Below are 23,346 nucleotides of genomic sequence, written 5' to 3' on the forward strand. Positions count from 1 at the left end.
ACAATCCTAAATCTAACTTTCACTTTTTAATACTTTGTTGCAAATCCTTTGCAGGCAATTACAACCTGAAGTCTGGAACGCATAGACATCACCAGATGCTGGGTTTCATCCCTGGTGATGCTCTGCCAGGCCTCTACTGCAAATGTCTTCAGTTCCTGCTTGTTCTTGGGGCATTTTCCCTTCAGTTTTGTCTTCATCAAGTGAAATGCATGCTCAAGCGGATTCAGGTCAGGGGATTGACTTGGCCATTGCATAACATTCCACTTTTTAGCCTTAAAAAACTCTTTGGTTGCTTTTGCAGTATGCTTCGGGTCATTGTCCATCTGCACTGTGAAGCGCTGGCCAATGAGTTCTGAAGCATTTGACTGAATATGAGCATATAATATTGCCCGAAACACTTCAGAATTCATTCTGCTGCTTTTGTCACCAGTCACATCATCAATAAATACAAGGGAACCAGTTCCATTGGCAGCCATACATGCCCACTCCATGACACTACCACCACCATGCTTCACTGATGAGGTGGTATGTTTTGGATCATGAGCAGTTCCTTTCCTTCTCTTCCCATCACTCTGGTACAAGTTGATCTTTGTCTCATCTGTCCATAGGATGTTGTTCCAGAACTGTAATGGCTTTTTTAGATGTTGTTTGGCAAACTCTAATCTGGTCTTCCTGTTTTTGTGGCTCACCAATGGTTTGCATCTTGTGGTGAACCCTCTATATTCACTCTTGTGAAGTCTTCTCTTGATTGTTGACTTTGACACACATACATCTACCTCCTGGAGAGTGTTCTTGATTTGGCCAACTGTTGTGAAGGGGTTTTTCTTCACCAGGGAAATAATTCTTTTGTCATCCACCACAGTTGTTTTCCGTGGTCTTCCGGGTCTTTTGGTGTTGCTGAGCTCTACGGTGCGGTCTTTCTTTTTAAGAATGTTCCAAACAGTTGATTTGGCCTCACCTAATATTTTTGCTCTCTCTCTGATGGGTTTGTTTTGATTTTTCAGCCTAATGATGGCTTGCTTCACTGATAGTGACAGCTCTTTGGATCTCATATTTAGAGTCGACAGCAACTGATTCCAAATGCAAATGTCACACCAAGAATCAACTCCAGACCTTTTACCTGCTTAATTGATAATGAAATAACGAGGGAATAGCCCACACCTGTCCATGAAATAGCTTTTGAGTTGATAGTCCCATTACTTTTGGCCCCTTAAAAAGTGGGAGGCACATATAGAAACCGTTGTAATTCCTACACCGTTCACCCGATTTGGATATAATTACCCTCAAATTAAATCTGAAAGTCTGCAGTTAAAGCACATCTTGTTTGTTTCATTTCAAAACCATTGTGGTGGTGAATAGAGGCCAAAATCTGAAAATTCTGTCAATGTCCCAATATTTATGGACCTGACTGTACATACATACACACACACAGTATGTGAGTGTGTAACCGACTTTAGTGTTAGGGGCTCTGATACTATGGTTACAACCTGTGTTAATTCTCTTTAGTCTATCTCTTTCCTAGTGCCCCCTCCCAGCCTCTGATGATTGCGGACACCTAAAGTGGACATAAGAACATTCCCACAGGTGAGATTGTCACTATCCTGTGATTTATAATTATTCCCATCTTCCAGCCGTCTCCTTGTACAGAATATCACACATTAATAAATAATGCAATAAAGAACATTACTATATATTAGTCTGGATCTTTTTTCCCTCACAAAGTCTGGCCTCTGGGTATACGGTAGACCAGGATGAAACAAGGGACCCGATTGCCAGGTTCCCTCACAGATGTGGCCCTTAGTACATCCCATACATTTTTAGCCAATTTAGATGCACATGTAGGTAACAATTTCCTCTTCGTTGGCCAATACCACTAATATCATCCTCAGTAATACAATAATACAGATCAGTGGTAGATGGAGCATCAGATGTAATAACCCTGTAGTTATTAGGGAATAACAGGACACATGTACTACTAGTGGTGTTAGATGGAGATGTGACTAAGGGCTGATTCTCAGTAATACAATAATACAGATCAGTGGTAGATGGAGCATCAGATGTAATATCCCTGTAGTTATTAGAGAATAACAGGACACATGTATTACTAGTGGTGTTAGATGGAGATGTGACTAAGGGCTGATTCTCAGTAATACAATAATACAGATCAGTGGTAGATGGAGCATCAGCTGTAATATCTCTGTAGTTATTAGGGAATAACAGGACACATGTATTACTAGTGGTGTTAGATGGAGATGTGACTTAGGGCTGATTCTCAGTAATACAATAATACAGATCAGTGGTAGATGGAGCATCAGGTGTAATATCCCTGTAGTTATTAGGGAATAAAAGGACACGTGTATTACTAGTGGTGTTAGATGGAGATGTGACTAAGGCCTGATTCTCAGTAATACAATAATACAGATCAGTGGTAGATGGAGCATCAGATGTAATAACCCTGTAGTTATTAGGGAATAACAGGACACATGTATTACTAGTGGTGTTAGATGGAGATGTGACTAAGGCCTGATTCTCAGTAATACAATAATACAGATCAGTGGTAGATGGAGCATCAGGTGTAATAACCCTGTAGTTATTAGAGAATAACAGGACACATGTATTACTAGTGGTGTTAGATGGAGATGTGACTAAGGTCTGATTCTCAGTAATACAATAATACAGATCAGTGGTAGATGGAGCATCAGCTGTAATAACCCTGTAGTTATTAGGGAATAACAGGACACTTGTATTACTAGTGGTGTTAGATGGAGATGTGACTAAGGGCTGATTCTCAGTAATACAATAATACAGATCAGTGGTAGATGGAGCATCAGGTGTAATAACCCTGTAGTTATTAGAGAATAACAGGACACATGTATTACTAGTGGTGTTAGATGGAGATGTGACTAAGGGCTGATTCTCAGTAATACAATAATACAGATCAGTGGTAGATGGAGCATCAGCTGTAATAACCCTGTAGTTATTAGGGAATAACAGGACACATGTATTACTAGTGGTGTTAGATGGAGATGTGACTAAGGGCTGATTCTCAGTAATACAATAATACAGATCAGTGGTAGATGGAGCATCAGATGTAATAACCCTGTAGTTATTAGGGAATAACAGGACACATGTACTACTAGTGGTGTTAGATGGAGATGTGACTAAGGGCTGATTCTCAGTAATACAATAATACAGATCAGTGGAAGATGGAGCATTAGCTGTAATATCCCTGTAGTTATTAGGGAATAACAGGACACATGTATTACTAGTGGTGTTAGATGGAGATGTGACTAAGGGCTGATTCTCAGTAATACAATAATACAGATCAGTGGTAGCTGGAGCATCAGATTTAATAACCCTGTAGTTATTAGGGAATAACAGGACACATGTATTACTAGTGGTGTTATATGGAGATGTGACTAAGGCCTGATTCTCAGTAATACAATAATACAGATCAGTGGTAGATGGAGCATCAGATGTAATAACCCTGTAGTTATTAAAGAATAACAGGACACGTGTATTACTAGTGGTGTTAGATGGAGATGTGACTAAGGGCTGATTCTCAGTAATACAATAATACAGATCAGTGGTAGATGGAGCATCAGCTGTAATAACCCTGTAGTTATTAGGGAATAACAGGACACGTGTATTACTAGTGGTGTTAGATGGAGATGTGACTAAGGGCTGATTCTCAGTAATACAATAATACAGATCAGTGGTAGATGGAGCATCAGCTGTAATATCCCTGTAGTTATTGGGGAATAACAGGACACATGTATTACTAGTGGTGTTAGTTGGAGATGTGACTAAGGGCTGATTCTCAGTAATACAATAATACAGATCAGTGGTAGATGGAGCATCAGATGTAATAACCCTGTAGTTATTAGGGAATAACAGGACACATGTATTACTAGTGGTGTTAGATGGAGATGTGACTAAGGACTGACTCTCAGTAATACAATAATACAGATCAGTGGTAGATGGAGCATCAGATGTAATATCCCTGTAGTTATTAGGGAATAACTGGACACATTTATTACTAGTGGTGTTAGATGGAGATGTGACTAAGGTCTGATTCTCAGTAATACAATAATACAGATCAGTGGTAGATTGAGCATCAGATGTAATATCCCTGTAGTTATTAGGGAATAACAGGACACATGTATTACTAGTGGTGTTATATGGAGATGTGACTAAGGGCTCTATTTACTACAATCTGCATATTGAATGCGGATTGTAGTGTGATATTACTGAGTGAATTTGCATTGCGAATTCAGGCAATATCACAGGGATTTACTATAAATCCCTTGCAGGGACAGAGTTTGCGATAAAGCTCTGTCCCTGTGGATCCCACCCGCACTCTAGTCGCGGTATTGTCGGAAAAAATACCGCGACTAAGAGCCCGCGCATGCGCCGACTGACCACTGCTACTACCCCCCCACCGACGCTAAGCCCCACACCTCGGCGCTAAGCCCCGCCCCCCGCGACCCCCCCCTCCCCCCCCGCGACCCCCCCTCCCTTCATTACACTTACCTGCATCCTCCTGGCCTCCGGTGGTCTTCTCCGGGCTTCCCGATCAGGTGATCTCCCATACTGCACTGGGGCCTGATCACCTGATGACCGGGCCCCAGTGCACTGTGGGAGACCAGCTGACCGGAGAGGAGCCATCACCGGAGGCCCGATCACCGGTCCCTGGATTCAGGTAAGTAAAAAAGAAACTGTTTCATTTTTTTTTTCTTTTTTTTACAGCAATCAGTTTGCGGTCTGCTTAGACCACATAGCTGATTACTGGTACCGGCTCCCGGCTCTGCTCTCCCCGTTAGAGCAGAGTGGGAGCCCGGTAACCGGGGGAGACCCTGGATAACGCCACCTCCAGGTGGCGTTATTATCACAGGGCTTCCCCCGGTATTTTTTTACAATTTATTTTTAGTAACTTGCACACAGATCACATTTCCCATTACAATTATGGGAAATGCGATCTGCTTTACTAAAAATAAGTGATACTGGGGGTTGGAGTAGAATTTTACTAATTCTACTCCAATTGCCCTGTAATAACTACAGGTGAAACTAAAATAATGTGAAAAGGGTGTGAAAACACCCTTTTTCACTTTATTTTAGTAAAAATAATGTTAATAAATAGAGCCCTAAGGGCTGATTCTCAGTAATACAATAATACAGATCAGTGGTAGATGGAGCATCAGATGTAATAACCCTGTAGTTATTAGGGAATAACAGGACACATGTATTACTAGTGGTGTTAGATGGAGATGTGACTAAGGGCTGATTCTCAGTAATATAATAATACAGATCAGTGGTAGATGGAGCATCAGCTGTAATAACCCTGTAGTTATTAGGGAATAACAGGACACATGTATTACTAGTGGTTAGATGGCAATGTGACTAAGGTCTGATTCTCAGTAATACAATAATACAGATCAGTGGTAGATGGAGCATCAGATGTAATATCCCTGTAGTTATTAGGGAATAACAGGACACATGTATTACTAGTGGTGTTAGATGGAGATGTGACTAAGGGCTGATTCTCAGTAATACAATAATACAGATCAGTGGTAGATGTAGCATTAGATGTAATATCCATGTAGTTATTAGGGAATAACAGGACACATGTATTACTAGTGGTGTTAGATGGAGATGTGACTAAGGGATGATTCTCAGTAATACAATAATACAGATCAGTGGTAGATGGAGCATCAGATGTAATAACCCTGTAGTTATTAGGGAATAGCAGGACACATGTATTACTAGTGGTGTTAGATGGAGATGTGACTAAGGACTGATTCTCAGTAATACAATAATACAGATCAGTGGTAGATGGAGCATCAGCTGTAATAACCCTGTAGTTATTAGGGAATTGCAGGACACATGTATTACTAGTGGTGTTAGATGGAGATGTGACGAAGGCTGATTCTCAGTAATACAATAATACAGATCAGTGGTAGATGGAGTATCAGCTGTAATAACCCTGTAGTTATTAGGGAATAACAGGGCACATGTATTACTAGTAGTGTTAGATGGAGATGTGACTAAGGGCTGTTGCTCAGTAATACAATAATACAGATCAGTGGTAGATGGAGCATCAGCTGTAATAACCCTGTAGTTATTAGGGAATAACAGGACACATGTATTACTAGTGGTGTTAGATGGAGATGTGACTAAAGGCTGATTCTAAGTAATACAATAATACAGATCAGTGGTAGATGGAGCATCAGCTGCAATAACCCTGTAGTTATTATGGAATAACAGGACACGTGTATTACTAGTGGTGTTAGATGGAGATGTGACTAAGGTCTGATTCTCAGTAATACAATAATACAGATCAGTGGTAGATGGAGCATTAGCTGTAATAACCCTGTAGTTATTAGGGAATAACAGGACACATGTATTACTAGTGGTGTTATATGGAGATGTGACTAAGGGCTGATTCTCAGTAATACAATAATACAGATCAGTGGTAGATGGAGCATCAGATGTAATAACCCTGTAGTTATTAGGGAATAACAGGGCACATGTATTACTAGTGGTGTTATATGGAGATGTGACTAAGGGCTGATTCTCAGTAATATAATAATACAGATCAGTGGTAGATGGAGCATCAGATGTAATACCCCTGTAGTTATTAGGGAATAACAGGACACATGTATTACTAGTGGTGTTAGATGGAGATGTGACTAAGGGCTGATTCTCAGTAATATAATAATACAGATCAGTGGTAGATGGAGCATCAGATGTAATAACCCCTGTAGTTATTAGGGAATAACAGGACACATGTATTACTAGTGGTGTTATATGGGGATGTGACTAAGGGCTGATTCTCAGTAATACAATAATACAGATCAGTGGTAGATGGAGCATCAGCTGTAATAACCCTGTAGTTATTAGGGAATAACAGGACACATGTATTACTAGTGGTGTTAGATGGAGATGTGACTAAGGGCTGATTCTCTATCACCATATTTCTTAGAGCTGATATAGAGTGATAAAAAGAAACTAACCTTTGTTCCAAAATATAACCCCTCACTTATCATCCGACCACCTACACACACACATACACCTATTGCCTCTCACAGTAACTACCTGAGTAAATAGAGCTTTTTTTGTAATTTAAAACAACCTTTACCATGAGAGCTCTCAGATTTCAAAGTACATCTTTCGGTGGTGCACGTTTAAGTATGATCCCTGTTTTTTGTATACACTAGATAAGTGAGCTTATCTAGTGTATATGCTATATTAAAGACAAAGACAGGAGTTAAATGACTGGGAATACTATGGCTTTGATTCAATTAGACGCAAAGGGGTGAGTTACCGCTGCGACGGCATGAAATCGCAACCAACTTACCCGCAACCTGCTCCGCTCATGGCCCGATCTAACCCCGCAACCGTGTATATTTATATGAGTGTGGTGGCACCGTAAGTGTGGCATATAACTGTACTTACTTGTGGATGCGACTGTCATGTCTAATTGAATCGACTCTAAATCCTGGGGAGTGTCACAGTGACATCACTTATAGCTATAGTAATAATACAGGGACATGACTGGGGAGGTGAGAAGATCTGGGAGTGTCACAGTGACATCACTTATATCTATAGTAATAATACAGGGACATGACTGGGGAGGTGAGGGGATCTGGAAGTGTCAGTGTGACATCCCTTATATCTATAGTAATAATACAGGGACATGACTTGGGAAGTGAGAGGGACTGGGAGTGTCACAGTGACATCACTTATATCTATAGTAATAACACAGGGACATGACTGGGGAGGTGACGGGATCTGGAAGTGTCAGTGTGACATCCCTTACATCTATAGTAATAATCAGTGATATTTTTCAGGGGGAACGGTCAGGAACACACTTCCTGAAGCTCTTTAGCAAATTTACGTCATCGGGTACGGTGTTCCTGAACCTGTCTGCAAAGAGGATTTTAGGGGCACTTGCAAAAACGAGTAATTGGCCCCGGACCGGCAGCCATGCTACAATGGCAATCATCAAGAAGAAAGGGACAGCCGTAGCATTTCAGATAAGCTGCCAGCTATGAGACAATCATAGCTCATTGACCAGCAGCCAATCAGTAGTGGCTGCCGGTCTGTGAGCTGTGATTGGCTCGCAGTCGGCAGTTTTTTGAAATGCTGAGGCTGTACCTCAATCTAGATGACTGTCAGGACCAGCTCGTGCAGTGCGAACTGTATGTGGTCGGGTGTTCAAGAATATTGAAAAATGGCGCTGCTTGTGTATAGTACTTTTGTGAACAGTGGAAAGAATAAATATACTTATCCGTATAAATGCAGTTATAGACGTCAGTCCTAAGGTCCTCTCTTTGTCTTTACCAGAGGTCCCGCAGATATAGGGAAAAAGGGTATATATATGACGTCAGTGTGAGATGTTCTTAAAATTTATAATATATACTGTTTCTTCAAGACTTAATTTGAAGAAAGAGAAAGATGAGGCGTACCCCAACTCACTGAATATAGAGATGGGTACACTCCTATAATGATATCTTTGATCTATCACAAGGTATGTATCCACACCTAGAACTTACAGTCCTATCAAGCGGTGCAAAACATATAAAGGTATCTTTAGTTTCAAACAGAATACTTGAAAGCAGAGAAGCTTACCAGTACTCATAAAACTGAAAGTTGTCCTCCACTTATAAAGGTATCTTTTCATTCCTCCATAATCAACAATGGGTATTGCAAAGTTTTTCCATAAAAATAAATTTATTATAATGACAAAAAGCATTAAAACATATAAAACATTCTCAGAGGGATATAAACTGCAATGTGAACAGCTGAGGTATAAATATGGTGTGGAGGTAATTGGGTCCGGATCCCAAACACATGTCCAAATAACTAAACACCTCTCCGCACCTACCTCCAGTATGTTCGCAACATGCAGTAGTCCAAGTGAGAATGTCCCCTTCTATCCAACGCGTTTCGAGACTGAGTCTCTTTATCAAGGCATGAAGGTAAATTGCTGAGTTTCCAGTTTATATACCAGTCTCCCTGGAATCCAAAAGATGGCGTCTTCGCTACTTCCGGTCCGCACGAAAATGACTCCTCCTTCTTCTCTGCTGGTTAACAGCGGACCCTCCTTTATCCACTTAGTCCCCGCTGCCTTCCTCCCCATAACAAAGTGGGACCGACTGCACACGCGTAGTCCACATGATCGCGGGTCGTCAGAACACCATCTCCGGGTCTCCACCGGAAGCTGTAATCCAACTCCAAAGGATTCTGGGAGATGTAGTCTTTTCCTTTTAGACACAGTCCCAGACCGAGTATTCTACAAGTCTCCAACGTAACTTCCGTTTAAAACATAGTGGATTCTGGGAGATGTAGTTTCTCTTTTTGAAAACGGAATGGTCACAAGTTTGGATGAATCTATTAGACAGAATCAAGTGTTAGTATTAGGTAAATCAGATCTTTAACAATATACAACTGGACCTTAAAAGTGATATCCCATATTAAGAACAGATAGTAGTTTAACACATTAAAACTCAATTGGATGTGAATAATTACTAATAAAAATAATATTAATAGCAATAATTAGGATTAAGAATAAAAAATTGAAACACTTCATAAAAACCATTTTAACTCAAAATCTTGATTGAGTCCTCTTGGATGGAGGGTTTTAAGTTTAAATATAGTCTTCATCTCCGTTTTAGCAAGATTTTGTTCGACATTTTTATCCCTCCAGGACGCTTTCACATGTATCAATCCTAAAAAACGTTTGATATGTGAAACTGAACAATCGTGTGATTTTAAAATGATTAGACCGAGAATGTGTGGTAAGTCCTTTTTTGATGTTCCTAAGGTGTTCGGAAAGTCGCACTTTTAAAGGTCTTGTGGTCCGTCCATTATACACCAATCCACAACACATTCTACAAGATAAATTACATTTGATGTGTTACATGTTATAAAATCTTGTATTTTAAAATTTACACCATTGATCTGTACTTCTGTATGTTTCATGTTGTTATCCTTGACATGCCTACAGCCCATACACAATCCACACCGATGGAAACCCTTTGTCCGTACAAGGGGCCTGATTCAGACCCACTCGCGAGCGGCTGTCCGCCCGCAAGTGGGTCGATGTTATGGACTGAGCATGCGCACGACGGAGGGAGCTCCGTCATGCGCATGCGCCAGACGTGACGAGCGAAGGAAAGTCCTTCGCTCGTTGTGTCCGATCAAAGGGGGCGTGTTGTCAATGTTGATTGACAGCACGCCCCCTTTGGTGGGCGTGCCGGGGGCGTGCCTCCCTGACGGGGGCGTTCCCACGGGAACGCCTCCCGTCAGAAGCCGGCCCACTGACATCACTAGTGATGTCAGTGGGAGTGATTTTGGCTCTGATAGAGCCAAAATCACTCCGGAGCTTGCGGTTGAAAACCTCAACCACAGGCTCCGGCTCGCAATTTCGATGGTCGCGATGGTCACGACCATCGCGGCCATCACAATGCACGCTCGTATAGCCTGTGGGTGGTGACCCACAGCTATACGAGCGTCCAGGAGGACGCTCCATTTTCATGGAGCCCGGCCCTCATTCAGAGCGTGCGCTCTGCTCAGAGCGTACGGCTCTGAATGAGGGCCAAGGTTCCTTGTTGGTATAGGTAACATGCTTTTTACCAAGAAGTTCTTAAAATTCTTAGATTTACGATAAATAAAAGTAGGATGGTCTGGGATTACTTCTCGTAATACAGGATCCCTTTGTAAAAGGTGCCAATGTTTCCGAAAGATTTTTTCTACTAGTTTATGTTGTGAATCATAACCAGTAATCATAGCCCATTTAAGCCTATCATTTTTACTGTCATCTTTCTTTACCCTGTTAATACCATATAAATTTGATCTCTCTTTCTCCATTGTCTCTTGTATAGCCTTATCCAGACCTTTTGATTCGTACCCCTTAATTAAAAAGTCATTTTTCATCTGAGAAATTTGATCTTTGTGTATATCCTCTCTGCTGCAATTACGCTTAACACTTAGAAATTGACTTTTTGGTACTTCTTTTAACCACTGCCTGTGATTTTGACTATCTATTGGAATAAAGGAATTGATATCCGTGGATTTTTTATAGGTTTTTGTGTGAATCTTATTCTCCTCTATGTAAACAGTCAAATCTAAGAAATGTATCTCCAATTGACTGTATGTCAAAGTGAGATGCACATTTACATCATTCACATCCAGGTATGAAAAGAATTGGACGAGATCATCTTCTGTACCTTTCCATAGCAGCATCACATCATCGATGTAACGGTACCATTTAATGAGGTTTGTGCCCCAAGCTATGCCACTGTACACATGAGTCTCTTCAAAGAACCTCATGAACAGATTGGCATAGCTTGGGGCAAACTTAGTCCCCATAGCTGTCCCTGTGCGTTGGAGAAAAAATTTGCCATTAAAAAGAAAATAATTATTTTCTAAAATAAACTTAATGGCTAACAACACAAAATCCTTCCTTTCTGATGATAACTCCATTTTCTCCAAAGACCATTTTATCGCCTCTAGGCCTTTTACATGTAATATACAAGTATATAGGGACGTAACATCGGCCGAAGCCAACCAGATATCTTCTGCCCACACAAAATCATTATTTTCCTCCAAAATGTCACCTGTATCTCTTAAGATGGATTAGCAATTACCAATGGCTGTAAAATACCATCTATGAGTGATGACAGGTTGGAAGTCAAACTATCCGTCCCCACTATGATAGGTCTTCCCGGGGGATTTCGTAACACTTTTGTGCACCTTAGGTAACACATACATCGTGGGAATTATGGGATTTGTATGTGGTTGGCTCCAGAGGACATCCCCACCCTCCACCCAGCCACTGGTGAGGAAGCTTTATGATGAAGGAAAAGTGAGGGGGGAGGGAAGGGGTGGCAGTGTTGCACAGAGCGCAGTGCACTGTCAAACACATACTGACCTGCAGAGTGCTAACAACCGGAGCCGCCACTGATGGCTGTCATTCCTGGACGGATGCGGGTCTGGTACCTATCACCCCCCAGTCCAGAGGTCAGTTACAGTGTTCCTTGCCCTGTGCTCCCTGCCCCCAGTCCAGCATTCCCTCACAGACCAGTGTTCCCTGCCCTCCCCCCATTTGTACAGCATTCCCTGTAATGTGCCCACCCAGGTCCACCCTTCCCTACCATGTGCCCTCCAGTCCAGCATTCCCTACCATGTGGCTCCCCCATCCAGCCTTCCCTGCCCTGTGTCCCCCATTAAGTTCCAACCTTCCCTTTCATTTGCCACCCTCGCACCATGTCTAGACATCCCTGTGCCTCCAATAAATCCAGCCCACCCTGTTTTGCACTTCCTCTTAGTCCAGCCCTTCCTGCCCTGCATACCAGCTTGGTCCAGCACTCCCTACCCACAGCCCAAACTTCAAATTTAAAAAAAAAATTGGTTACACACCAGCTGATGCCCCACTCCAATTTTAGCTCTGCCCAGATTGCCCACAGCCCCTTCCCCCAAGAATGGTTCCACCCACCTATTTTTCTACCAAAATAGCACTGGTAATAATACAGGGACATGACTGGGGAGGTCAAGGGATCTGGGAGTGTCACTGTGACATCACTTATATCTATAGTAATAATACAGGGACATGACTGGGGAGGTGAGGGGATCTGGGAGTGTCACTCTGACATCACTTATATATAGTAATAATAGAGGAACATGACTGGGGAGGTGAGGGGATATGGGAGTGTCACAGTGACATCACTTATATCTATAGTAATAATACAGGGACATGACTGGGGAGGTGAGGGGATCTGGGAGTGTCACAGTGACATCACTTATATATAGTAATAATACAGGGACATGACTGGGGAGGTGAGGGGATATGGGAGTGTCACAGTGACATCACTTATATCTAGTAATAATACATGACAGTACAACTAGGGGATGTGTCTGGGTGATGACTATATCATTGTGTGTGTCAGGTTCCTATAAGGTGTCAGGATGTCACTGTCTATGTCTCCATGCAGGAGAGGGTATATATAGAGGAACACGGGTCTGTACAAGGACGTGATGATGGAGAATCACCGGCCCCTCACATCACTGGGTAAGAGGTGACTGTCATTTATTGTACAGGGTAGAGCAGGTATGGGAGCCCTATATACACACATTACCTGATGAGCACATATATACAATTTACTCAGTCACTGTGTTTCCTATAGATGGACCCAGTAATAGAAATACCACAGAGAGATGTCCCCATCATCTTTATTCACCGGATTGTACAGAGGAGAGTCACAGGACCCCACAGGAGCATCAGGTAGATACCAGTATACCAAAGTGATTGTGACTATATGATCTATAGAGAATCTGTGTGTGTATTATACACAGATTATTTTACTGTTTATTCTCAATTAAATTAGACTTGATTATTTTATGGGTCCTTTAGAGTGAAGATCTTGCTGATATTAAGGTAGAAGATACAGAGGGAGAAGAAGAGACGTATGTGTCTGATATGAAGGCAGAAGATATAGAGGGAGAAGAAGAGACGTATGTGACTGATATGAAGGAAGAAGATACAGAGGGAGAAGAAGAGACGTATGTGACTGATATAAAGGTAGAAGTTATAGAGGGAGAAGAGACGTATGTGACTGATATGAAGGCAGAATATATAGAGGGAGAAGAAGAGACCTATGTGACTGATATGAAGACAGAAGATATAGAGGGAGAAGAAGAGACGTATATGACTGATATAAAGGTAGAAGATACAGAGGGAGAAGAAGAGACATATGTGAGGGGTGATCAGAAGTGTAAAGAGGAGGAAATCCCTGGAGATATCAACACAGGTGAGTAATAAACACTTATCTCAGAAAAGAGTCACATACTCTGTTCAGTCACTACAGCAATCTATTATCCTACACCCTCCTCTGTCAGTACAAACTAATGAGTAAAATGTATATGCACAGGGGGGGAAGCAGGAGCCATCTGCCATTATTATACTCCTGCTGTCCCCCCTCACATCATGTCACTGTGTGTTACCAGCCCAGAGATCTGACCAGTCTCCTCCCCACACTCTCTGGTGTATCTCATACATCAGCAGCCATCAGTCCCTATTGTACTCCTGCTCTCCTCCTCACATCATGTCACTGTATGTTTCCAGCTCTTAGATCTGACCAGTCTCCTCCCCACACTCTCTGGTGTATCTCATACATCAGGAGCCATTAGCCCCTATTATACTCCTGCTCTCCCCCTCACATCATGTCACTGTGTGTTACCAGCCCAGAGATCTGACCAGTCTCCTCCCCACACTCATCATATCTTTGTCTGCTACAAGCTACTTATGTTCTTTACTGTCCACTACAAAAATGACCTTTGTCGATGGTCCTCCCCATGCCCTTCAATGGGGTATTACCCATGATCCTTCCTGACCACTACTGCCTGACATGATCAATGATCACTAATGGTAATAACATCTTTGCATGTGATTTCTTGTACTGATTTTATTCTGTTTTACCAGAGATATGAACCAGACCTGTATAAATATCTTTTAGGAAAGTATTAAATTTTCTGCCTGGAGGTCCACAGCGAGAGCAATGGTGGATCCCGATTGTTAAAAATGTGGATTTTTCTGTTCCATTGTGCATGTTCCAGTAGATCCCCTTAGAGGCTAGAGCGTATCTAACCTCCAGTAAAGATATTAATTCCTAGAGAGATACAAACTGGTTATTTTACATTTACTGAGATAGAGATCCGGAGAGTGTGAGGACACAGCAGGATGCAACTAGTATGACCTGTGTGTGATATAATGTACAGACCATGCCTGCACTCTGTTACACATACTGAGATGGAGATATGGAGAGTGTGAGGACACAGCAGGGTACAGCTAGTATGTCCTGTGTGTGATATAATGTATAGACCATGCCTGCACTCTGTTACACATACTGAGATGGAGATATGGAGAGTGTGAGGATACAGCTAGTATGTCCTGTGTATGATATAATGTATAGACCATGCCTGCACTCTGTTACATATACTGAGATGGAGATCCGGAGAGTGTGAGGACACAGCAGGATACAGCTAGTATGTCCTGTGTGTGATATAATGTATAGACCATGCCTGCACTCTGTTACACATACTGAGATGGAGATATGGAGAGTGTGAGGACACAGCAGGGTGCAGCTAGTATGTCCTGTGTGTGATATAATATATAGACCATGCCTGCACTCTGTTACACATACTGAGATGGAGATATGGAGAGTGTGAGGACACAGCAGGGTGCAGCTAGTATGTCCTGTGTGTGATATAATATATAGACCATGCCTGCACTCTGTTACACATACTGAGATGGAGATCCGGAGAGTGTGAGGACACAGCAGGATACAGCTAGTATGTCCTGTGTGTGATATAATGTATAGAACCATGTCTGCACTCTGTTACACATACTGAGATGGAGATATGGAGAGTGTGAGGACACAGCAGGATACAGCTAGTATGACCTGTGTGTGATATAATGTATAGACCATGCCTGCACTCTGGCCCTGATTCAGTGCCGTACGCCCTGACAGAGCGCTCGCTCTGAATCAGGGCCATCCCTCTGAAATTAAGAGCAGCCTCCTGCAAGGCTCCACCGCAACAGTCTGCCAATTTCCCCTGTGGTGTGTTGTAGACACTTTAAAGGGTTGTGATCAGTCACCACAGTAAATTACCGGCCATACAAATGGAGCTTTAGCTTCTTCATAGTCCAAGCAATTTTCAAGCATTCCTTTTCAATTGTGGCGTACCCCACCTCCTGGAAAGACACAAATTATTCTAGCGCCCGAGTCAGACCAATGGGGAAATCACCTGCTGCAGTCATTTATATTGTGACCCCCACAAAAGCAACAGAAAATTAAAAAAAACTCCTCTGGTCATTTCATATCAGTCAGAGGCTCTTATCAATTCTGAAAAATATTTTTTAGTTTATTTGTAATAAATACTTAGGGGTTAATCTAATTATTTGTTAATTGCGAGGTGCAATTTGCTGTTTTCTCTTCGAATTAGCACAGCTAATTAATTTTGCAATCCAATTAGCAACTTGCACTGAACCAGAGTAAATTTGCATTTTTCCATTTGCACCTCCCTGAGGGTGAGAGATGGAAAGGAAAATCTTTATTTTAAGAACCCCTTGGACATCCCCCCTAATGACTAATCAGGCATTTGGAAATTTCAAGTTAGCTTAATTAGTCCAATAATTACGTCATTTTTGAGGGTAAAAAAATGGCCTCAAATTACCCCAAAATTAACTTTTTCGTTAGTTTAGGAACCCCAAATGTAATTAGTTTTTTTTTTTATTGAAAAATAATTGTTTACTTCATTTTTTTTTACAATTTTTTAGTTTCCACAATGTAGCCCAAAATCTCCGTGTTTCCTACTTTTTTTGCAATTTTCATTTAATTAATTTGAGATTAAACAAAAAAGTTTGCTTTTTTATCATTTTTTTTGCATCTTTTTAACCAAGAACACAAATCAGCCATTTCACACCATTTAAAGGCCTTCAGTACTTTCCTTATGCCCACAAACAGCCCTATACGGTCCTGCTAAAAAAATTATCAATTTTGGGTGGTCCAGGATGGTCTCCCCACTTTTTCATGCACTTCTCTTACGTCGCATTTGGCAGTCAGTTCGCACCCCTCCACTGCGAGCACCGTGAATAGGCATTTTTCATTGGATTGGAGAATTCTCGGGAGCGCGCATTTGTGCAAAGTCTGTGAGTTTCATGAAACAAACTCGCTACTCGCAATTAGCACCTAATTGGAATGTCCCCTTATATTGAGGATTAGAAAATAAACACAAATAACTACAATGTTGCTAAAAGAATGACATGGCATGAAGTCATCTCATAAAGGATTATCCTACACTGATAATCAGATTAGTAAATTCAACACAGGAACCACATAAAAAATTAATAATAAAAATAGTTTCTCAATTAGATGAGATTCAAAAGACAATGTCCAAAGTCATGAAATGATCCCATGTATTTCCTTAAGGTGACCATATCTCTCTCTTAATATTTCAGAAGAAGTTTAATGGGTTACCTACTCCTTACTTAGCCGACACAAGGAAAACCAGATAAGCGCTGGATGGCTGTATATTGTTGCCGCACTGAGTCTGGACTTCAGTGTAGTACATCCGCGGCTGTCACAGATTTTTAGTCTCTGTGGTTCCCGATCACGGCGTACTTGAGCTGCAGGACCCGCCTCCTCTAAGCTTTTTTGCCGGCAACTGTCACAAATATAGCCGCTCGGGCTCCCCATCTCTAAGCAGCGTGCTCGGGCTGCAGGACCCACTGGCTTCACAAATATATCAGCACAGACTCCCTGTCTTTAAGCTGCGTGCTCGAGCTGCAGGACCCACCGGCTTCACAAATATAGCCGCTCAGGCTCCTGGTCTCTAAGCATCATACTCGAGCTGCAGGACCCACCGGCTTCACAAATATAGCTTCCTGGTCTCTAAGCGCCGTGCTCGGGCTGCAGGACCCACCGGCTTCACAAATATAGCCGCTCCGGCTCCTGGTCTCTAAGCAGCGTGCTCTGGGTTGTAGGACCCGCCAGCTTCACAAATCTATCCGCTCAGACTCCCTGTCTTTAAGCTGCGTACTCGAGCTGCAGGACCCACCGGCTTGACAAATATAGCCGCTCGGGCTCCAGGTCTCTAAGTGGCGTGCTCGAGCTGCAGGACCCACCGGCTTCACAAATATAGCTGCCCGGGCTCCCGGTCTCTAAGCGGCGTGCTTAGGCTGCAGGACCCACCGGCTTCACAAATATAGCCGCTCGGGCTCCCAGTCTCTAAGCGGCGTGCTGAGGGCTGCAGGACCCGCCGGCTTCAAGGGCCAGTGTAATTTCAGGCAATAATCTGACCCTTGTCCTTCTTGGTTAATAAAGGAGAATAGTCCCAATTCGTGGCTCACCATAGGAAAATTATAGAAGATAATGTGGACACCAATTGATGCGGACAGCGATGCGTTTCATCCACAACTGTGAATATATTTAAGTTGAAACCTCCTGCTGTAGCAGTTTCCTTCTTAAATAGGCCACAAGATGCTCCTGCCCATCTGCTCCCTTCTGGCTCAGTACTTCTCCGTCCGTACTGTGACCATTCAGTCTGTACAACAAAATTCTTACTGTAGTCTGGCACCAGCAGTACTGGAGCTCTTGTACCAGAGACATTTTAAATGACTGAAATTCCAGCTCACAAGAGTGTGTCCAGTCAACTACCTTGGGGAGCTTCTTCTTAGTCAAATCTATAAGGGTTTTGGCTACAGAACTGAAGTCAGGGATAAAGCATCAGTAGTACCCTGCCATTTTTAATAAGGCCAGGGCCTATCTCTGGGTTGTGGGCGGGGCCAGTCTCTACTTTCGCTGGTTCAGGCTTCACCTTACCTCCCACACAGTGCCCCAGGTACTGTACATCCCCATTTGGCACTTGTCTGCCCTGATGGTCAGACCTGCCCACCGAATCCTTTTTAACACCAGCCCCACATGCCTCAGGTGATCTTCACAAGTTCCACTGAAGATGGCGGTCATCCAAGTAGGCCTAAGCAAAATCTCCGTACCCCTTCAGTATGTCATCGACAATGCTCTGGAAGGAGGCTGGCGCATTCTTCATCCCAGATGGTCTTGAACTCTTAACAAGCCAAATGAGGTGATGAAGGCAGATCGCTTTTAAGCCTCGGGGGTCATTGCTATCTGCCAATGCCACTTGCTCAATTCAAAAGTGGAGATGTATTTTGCTCCTGCCAACTCGTCTAACAACACATCAATGCGGGGTAAGGAATAAGTATCAGATTTGGTTACCTCATTCAACCGGCAGATATCTACACAAAACCACGTGGTACGGTCCATCTTGGGAACCAATACAATGGAGGCAGGCCAGGGACTGTTACACCTAGCACTAACATCTCCTGCACCTCATTGTAGATTTTCACCTGCGCCTCTGATGAGACCAGATATGCAGGTTGCCGAATTGGCCTATGCTCACCAGTGTCTGTGGTGTGCACGCAAAGAAGCCAGACCAGGCTTCCCACTGAAATGGGCTTCAAAGGACTGCTGAACTGACTCAAGATCTTGAAAAAAGTTCAGTAAAGAACTGAAACGTTGACTAATTGTGTGTCACGTATCGTTTATCCATTGAGATTATGCCGCGAGTGCCGCACCTTGGCTATCTGTATATATATATATATATATATATATATATATATATAATAATGTATGTATGTGTGTGTGCAATGCATTTGTTAAAAATGTTTAAATACATTTTCAATAAATTGCACTTACCTGTGTTTCCCTGGAAGTCCGGGGGATGTAGAGCTCTCTGTGGGCTGCTGGATCCCCAGCCACTTCCAGAGAAAAATGGACTGTCCCCCCCCCCCCCCCATGCAGCCTCATGCCTGAAAGAGGTGCATGGGGAACTGGCCAGTGCAGTCAGCTAATTATTTTCAGCGAGCTCCAAAGTGACCAGGAGACTACTGGCTGGGGATCTTGTCTGCCTTGTTCTGGAGCCCAGATTCAGGTAGAAAAGGTGGCCAAGTCCCCCTCAGCAGAATCCTGGAAGTACATATCATAGGGAAGTTTTTTCTCATCCCAAACATGCCGGCACCTGGGCGTCTAAAATGACGACAGGTGGGCTCAGGCATAGAGGAGTAAGTACTCACCACTGTCCATTAGGGACAATGTTAAAGTTGAGCATGCCTTGTGCATGCAAGGCAAATGCACTTGATCAGGTAATAACTACAGGGTGCACTAACCCCTTGTGGTATTGTGTATTGGAGTAAGATAAAAGAAGGCATGTGAGCCTGTTTCGTTTGAATTTTTTTGAACATCAAGAAGGTATGAACTGCCATATCATCTGTATGCTGTGATACTCCCAAGGGGAAATGTCTTTTTTAAAACTATTTGAGCAATAAACATCTTGACTTTGAGATGACTTCATCTGTATCCTGCGACATCAGAATTGCACCAAGCGCTATTCCATTTTCTGACTGCTTTAATTTGAGCCCAGTGTCTCCGAGTTCAAACCCGCTGCCAGCTACCCTGCTGGGCCTGGTCCATTGCGAGGGACCAGTGGGTATCAGCCAACACCAGTCAGGAGGTGTGGCTGCAGCTAGTCTAAGCATATGCAGCAGAGGCAGTTCAGGTGCCGATGTAGGAGCCTGAGAGAAGTGCTTTTCAGGTGCCAGTCCAAGATCTTGGTGGTGGCAGCAAAGTTGCATGCCAATGGCACAGTGGGCAGAGTCAGTAACAGGTGGTTACTGATGGTAAGAGGGAATCCCTACAAGATCCAAGATTGAAATGGGATCCCCCCCCAAGATCCAGTGGGATCAAAAAAATATCTGTGGCTGTTGGCGTAGGCAAGGTTATCCGGTCACAGTTACCTATTTGCTATCTGACTTCTACATTCACAACTGAAACTTGGAAATAACACTGACTGTATGAGATGTTGGGGTACAGCCAGGCATGTCTTATTATGGTTACACAGTATGGAGATGTTGGGATACAGCTGGGAACGTCTTATTATAGTTACAGAGTATGGAGATGTTTGGGTACAGCCAGGCATGTCTTATAGTTACACAGTATGAGATGTTGGGGTACAGCCGGACACGTCTTATAGTTACACAGTATGGAAATGTTGGGGTACAGCCTGGTACATCTTAGTTACACAGTATGAGATGGGGTACAGCCGGGCACGTCTTATAGTTACACAGTATGGAAATGTTGGGGTACAGCCTGGTACATCTTAGTTACACAGTATAGAGATGTTGGGGTACAGTCGGGCACATGTAGTTACACAGTATGGGGATGTTGGGGTACAGCCGGGCACTTCTTATAGTTACACAATATGGAGATGTTGGGGTACAGCCAGGAATGTCTTATAGTTACACAGTATGGAGATGTTGGGGTACAGCCTGGTACATCTTAGTTACACAGTATAGAGATGATGGGGTACAGTCGGGCACATATAGTTACACAGTATGGGGATGTTGGGGTACAGCCGGGCACGTCTTATAGTTACACAATATGGAGATGTTGGGGTACAGCCGGGCATGTCTTATAGTTACACAGTATGAGATGTTGGGGTACAGCCGGGCATGTCTTATAGTTACACAGTATGAGATTTTGGGGTACAGCCGGGCACGTCTTATAGTTACACAGTATGGAGATGTTGGGGTACAGCTGGGTTTGTCTTATAGTTACACAGTATGAGATGTTGCGGTAGAGCCAGGTACATCTTATAATAGTTACACAGTATGTAGATGTTGGGCTACAGCCAGGCACGTCTTATAGTTACACAGTATGGAGATGTTGGGGTACAGCCGGGCATGTCTTATTATAGTTATACAGTATCGTATAGTTCTGAAGTGATGCTAATTCCCATATAATTTTTCTGTTCCCAGCAGATGGACACAGCAGCAGGAATAACTCGGGGAGACATCTCATATTATCTTCAGATTGTAACCTAGCCGATAACTTGTCACAGGACTCTCCAGGAGAAAACCCCATTACCCCCAGTATACATCCAGCATCTCACAGTGCAGATATCTCATCTGATCCCTCTAACCATGGGGAATGCTCCCCTGATACTCCCAGTAGTGTTACACACAGCTCAGATCACACAGCTGATAAACCATTGTTATGTTCTGAATGTGGGAAAAGTTTTACCAAGCAGATCAGTCTTTCTGTACATCAGAAGAAAGTTCATGCAGCTGAGAGGCCTTTTCTATGTTCTGAGTGTGGGAACTGTTTTACACTGAAAAGATATCTTACTAGACATATAAAGCTTCATACACGTGAGAGAACATTAGCATGTTCTGAGTGTGGGAAATGTTTTGCGCAGCAGAGCAAACTTGGTATCCATCAGAGAACTCACACAGGTGAGAGACCATTTCCGTGTTCTGAATGTGGGAAATGTTTTATAGAGAAGTCGGGTCTTGTTACACATTATCGAGTCCATACAGGTTTGAAACCATTTTCATGTTCTGAGTGTGGGAAATGTTTTACCTGTAAATCAGCTCTTGTGACACATCAGAGAACTCACACAGGTGAGAAACCATTTCCATGCTCTGAATGTGGAAAATGTTTTACACATAAATCATATCTTGTTACACATCAGAGAAGTCACACAGGTGAGAAACCATTTCCATGTTCTGAGTGTGGGAAATGTTTTACCTATAAATTAGCTCTTGATACACATCAGAGAAGTCACACAGGTGAGAGGCCATTTCCATGTTCTGAGTGTGGGAAATGTTTTACATATAAAATAGCTCTTTTTACACATGAGAGAAGTCATACAGGTGAGAAACCATTTCCATGCTCTGAATGTGGGAAATGTTTTACACTGAAATCACATCTTGTTACACATCAGAGCAGTCACACAGGTGAGAGGCTATATTCATGCTCTGAGTGTGAGAAATGTTTTTCAAATAAATCACATCTTGTTACACATCAGAGACATCACACAGGTGAAAAACCATTTCCATGTCCTGAGTGTGGGAAATGTTTTAAACAGAAATCACATCTTGTTACACATCAGAGAAATCACACAGGTGAAAAACCATTTCCATGTCCTGAGTGTGGGAAATGTTTTAAACAGAAATCACATCTTGTTACACATCAGAGATATCACACAGATGAGAAATAATTTCTTCAGGGCCCATAGGGGAGACCTTGGGATGTAGGTGGTAGTTGAGGACCGAGCACCAGACAGTTAAAGCTTTGCTCCCAGGATGCAACGGTCCTTTTCCCAATACCTTGCCCCGAGACAGAGGCACTTCAATTTCGTTGATGCCTGGCCGGAGTCGGGTCACCATTTTAACTGGGATGTTTCATGCAGTCCAAAAGCTTTTATCATTTTTCTTTATTTTTTATGCTTCTGAGCGGGCAGCAGCAGACTGTGGGATGTCTGTGCTGCCGCTCCAACACCCCTATGGGCACCACAACGTCAGCTCCGCCTTGTGCTCTCGGCGGGCATCCCGTGGACATTGCTAGCCAGTTCCATGGACAGACTTAGACTGCAACACAGATTCTAAGGGGACAGGTAAGGCGGGTCGCCGCTATGGTGTTGCCACAACAGGTAAAAGCAATACAGGTACCTCCTATGCATTCTCCATGGGTAGACACTCAGTACAGAGTCTGGTGGCTACCTCTACAGCCTTTCAAAATATGTTCCAAGGTGGGAAGCCGCTACCCAGTGAAGCTAGGTACACACTGACTGATATATTGGCCGATCAATTGATTGGCCAATATCTGCTGGCCATCGCCAAGTGTGTACCTGCGATATGTCTGTGATCCACATAGTTCTCAGACATATCGCATTGGCTGTGCTGCACAGCTGATGGATAGATATGTC

At 43.0% G+C, this 23,346-nt stretch overlaps 1 protein-coding gene across 3 annotated transcripts; it reads left to right on the forward strand.

Moving 5' to 3' along the window:
- Window positions 1-1,560: 1,560 nt before the first annotated feature.
- On the forward strand, window positions 1,561-23,004 carry LOC148439593 (uncharacterized). 3 transcript variants are annotated; one of them, XM_088464535.1, is made up of 5 exons: window positions 1,561-1,584; window positions 12,996-13,072; window positions 13,188-13,285; window positions 13,415-13,811; window positions 21,395-23,004. In XM_088464535.1, the coding sequence occupies exons 2-5, from the start codon at window positions 13,039-13,041 to the stop codon at window positions 22,636-22,638; spliced, it is 1,773 nt and encodes a 590-aa protein (XP_088320661.1). In that variant the 5' UTR covers window positions 1,561-1,584; window positions 12,996-13,038; the 3' UTR covers window positions 22,639-23,004. The 3 variants fall into 3 exon arrangements, with proteins under 3 accessions (XP_088320661.1, XP_088320662.1, XP_088320663.1); XM_088464536.1 differs by having other exon boundaries at window positions 21,398-23,004; XM_088464537.1 differs by lacking the exon at window positions 1,561-1,584 and having other exon boundaries at window positions 13,003-13,079.
- The last annotated feature ends 342 nt before the right edge of the window (window positions 23,005-23,346 follow it).

The sequence above is a fragment of the Taudactylus pleione genome, unplaced genomic scaffold, assembly GCF_031769625.1.
Source record: "Taudactylus pleione unplaced genomic scaffold, aTauple2 ptg001676l, whole genome shotgun sequence".
NCBI lineage: Eukaryota > Metazoa > Chordata > Amphibia > Anura > Myobatrachidae > Taudactylus > Taudactylus pleione.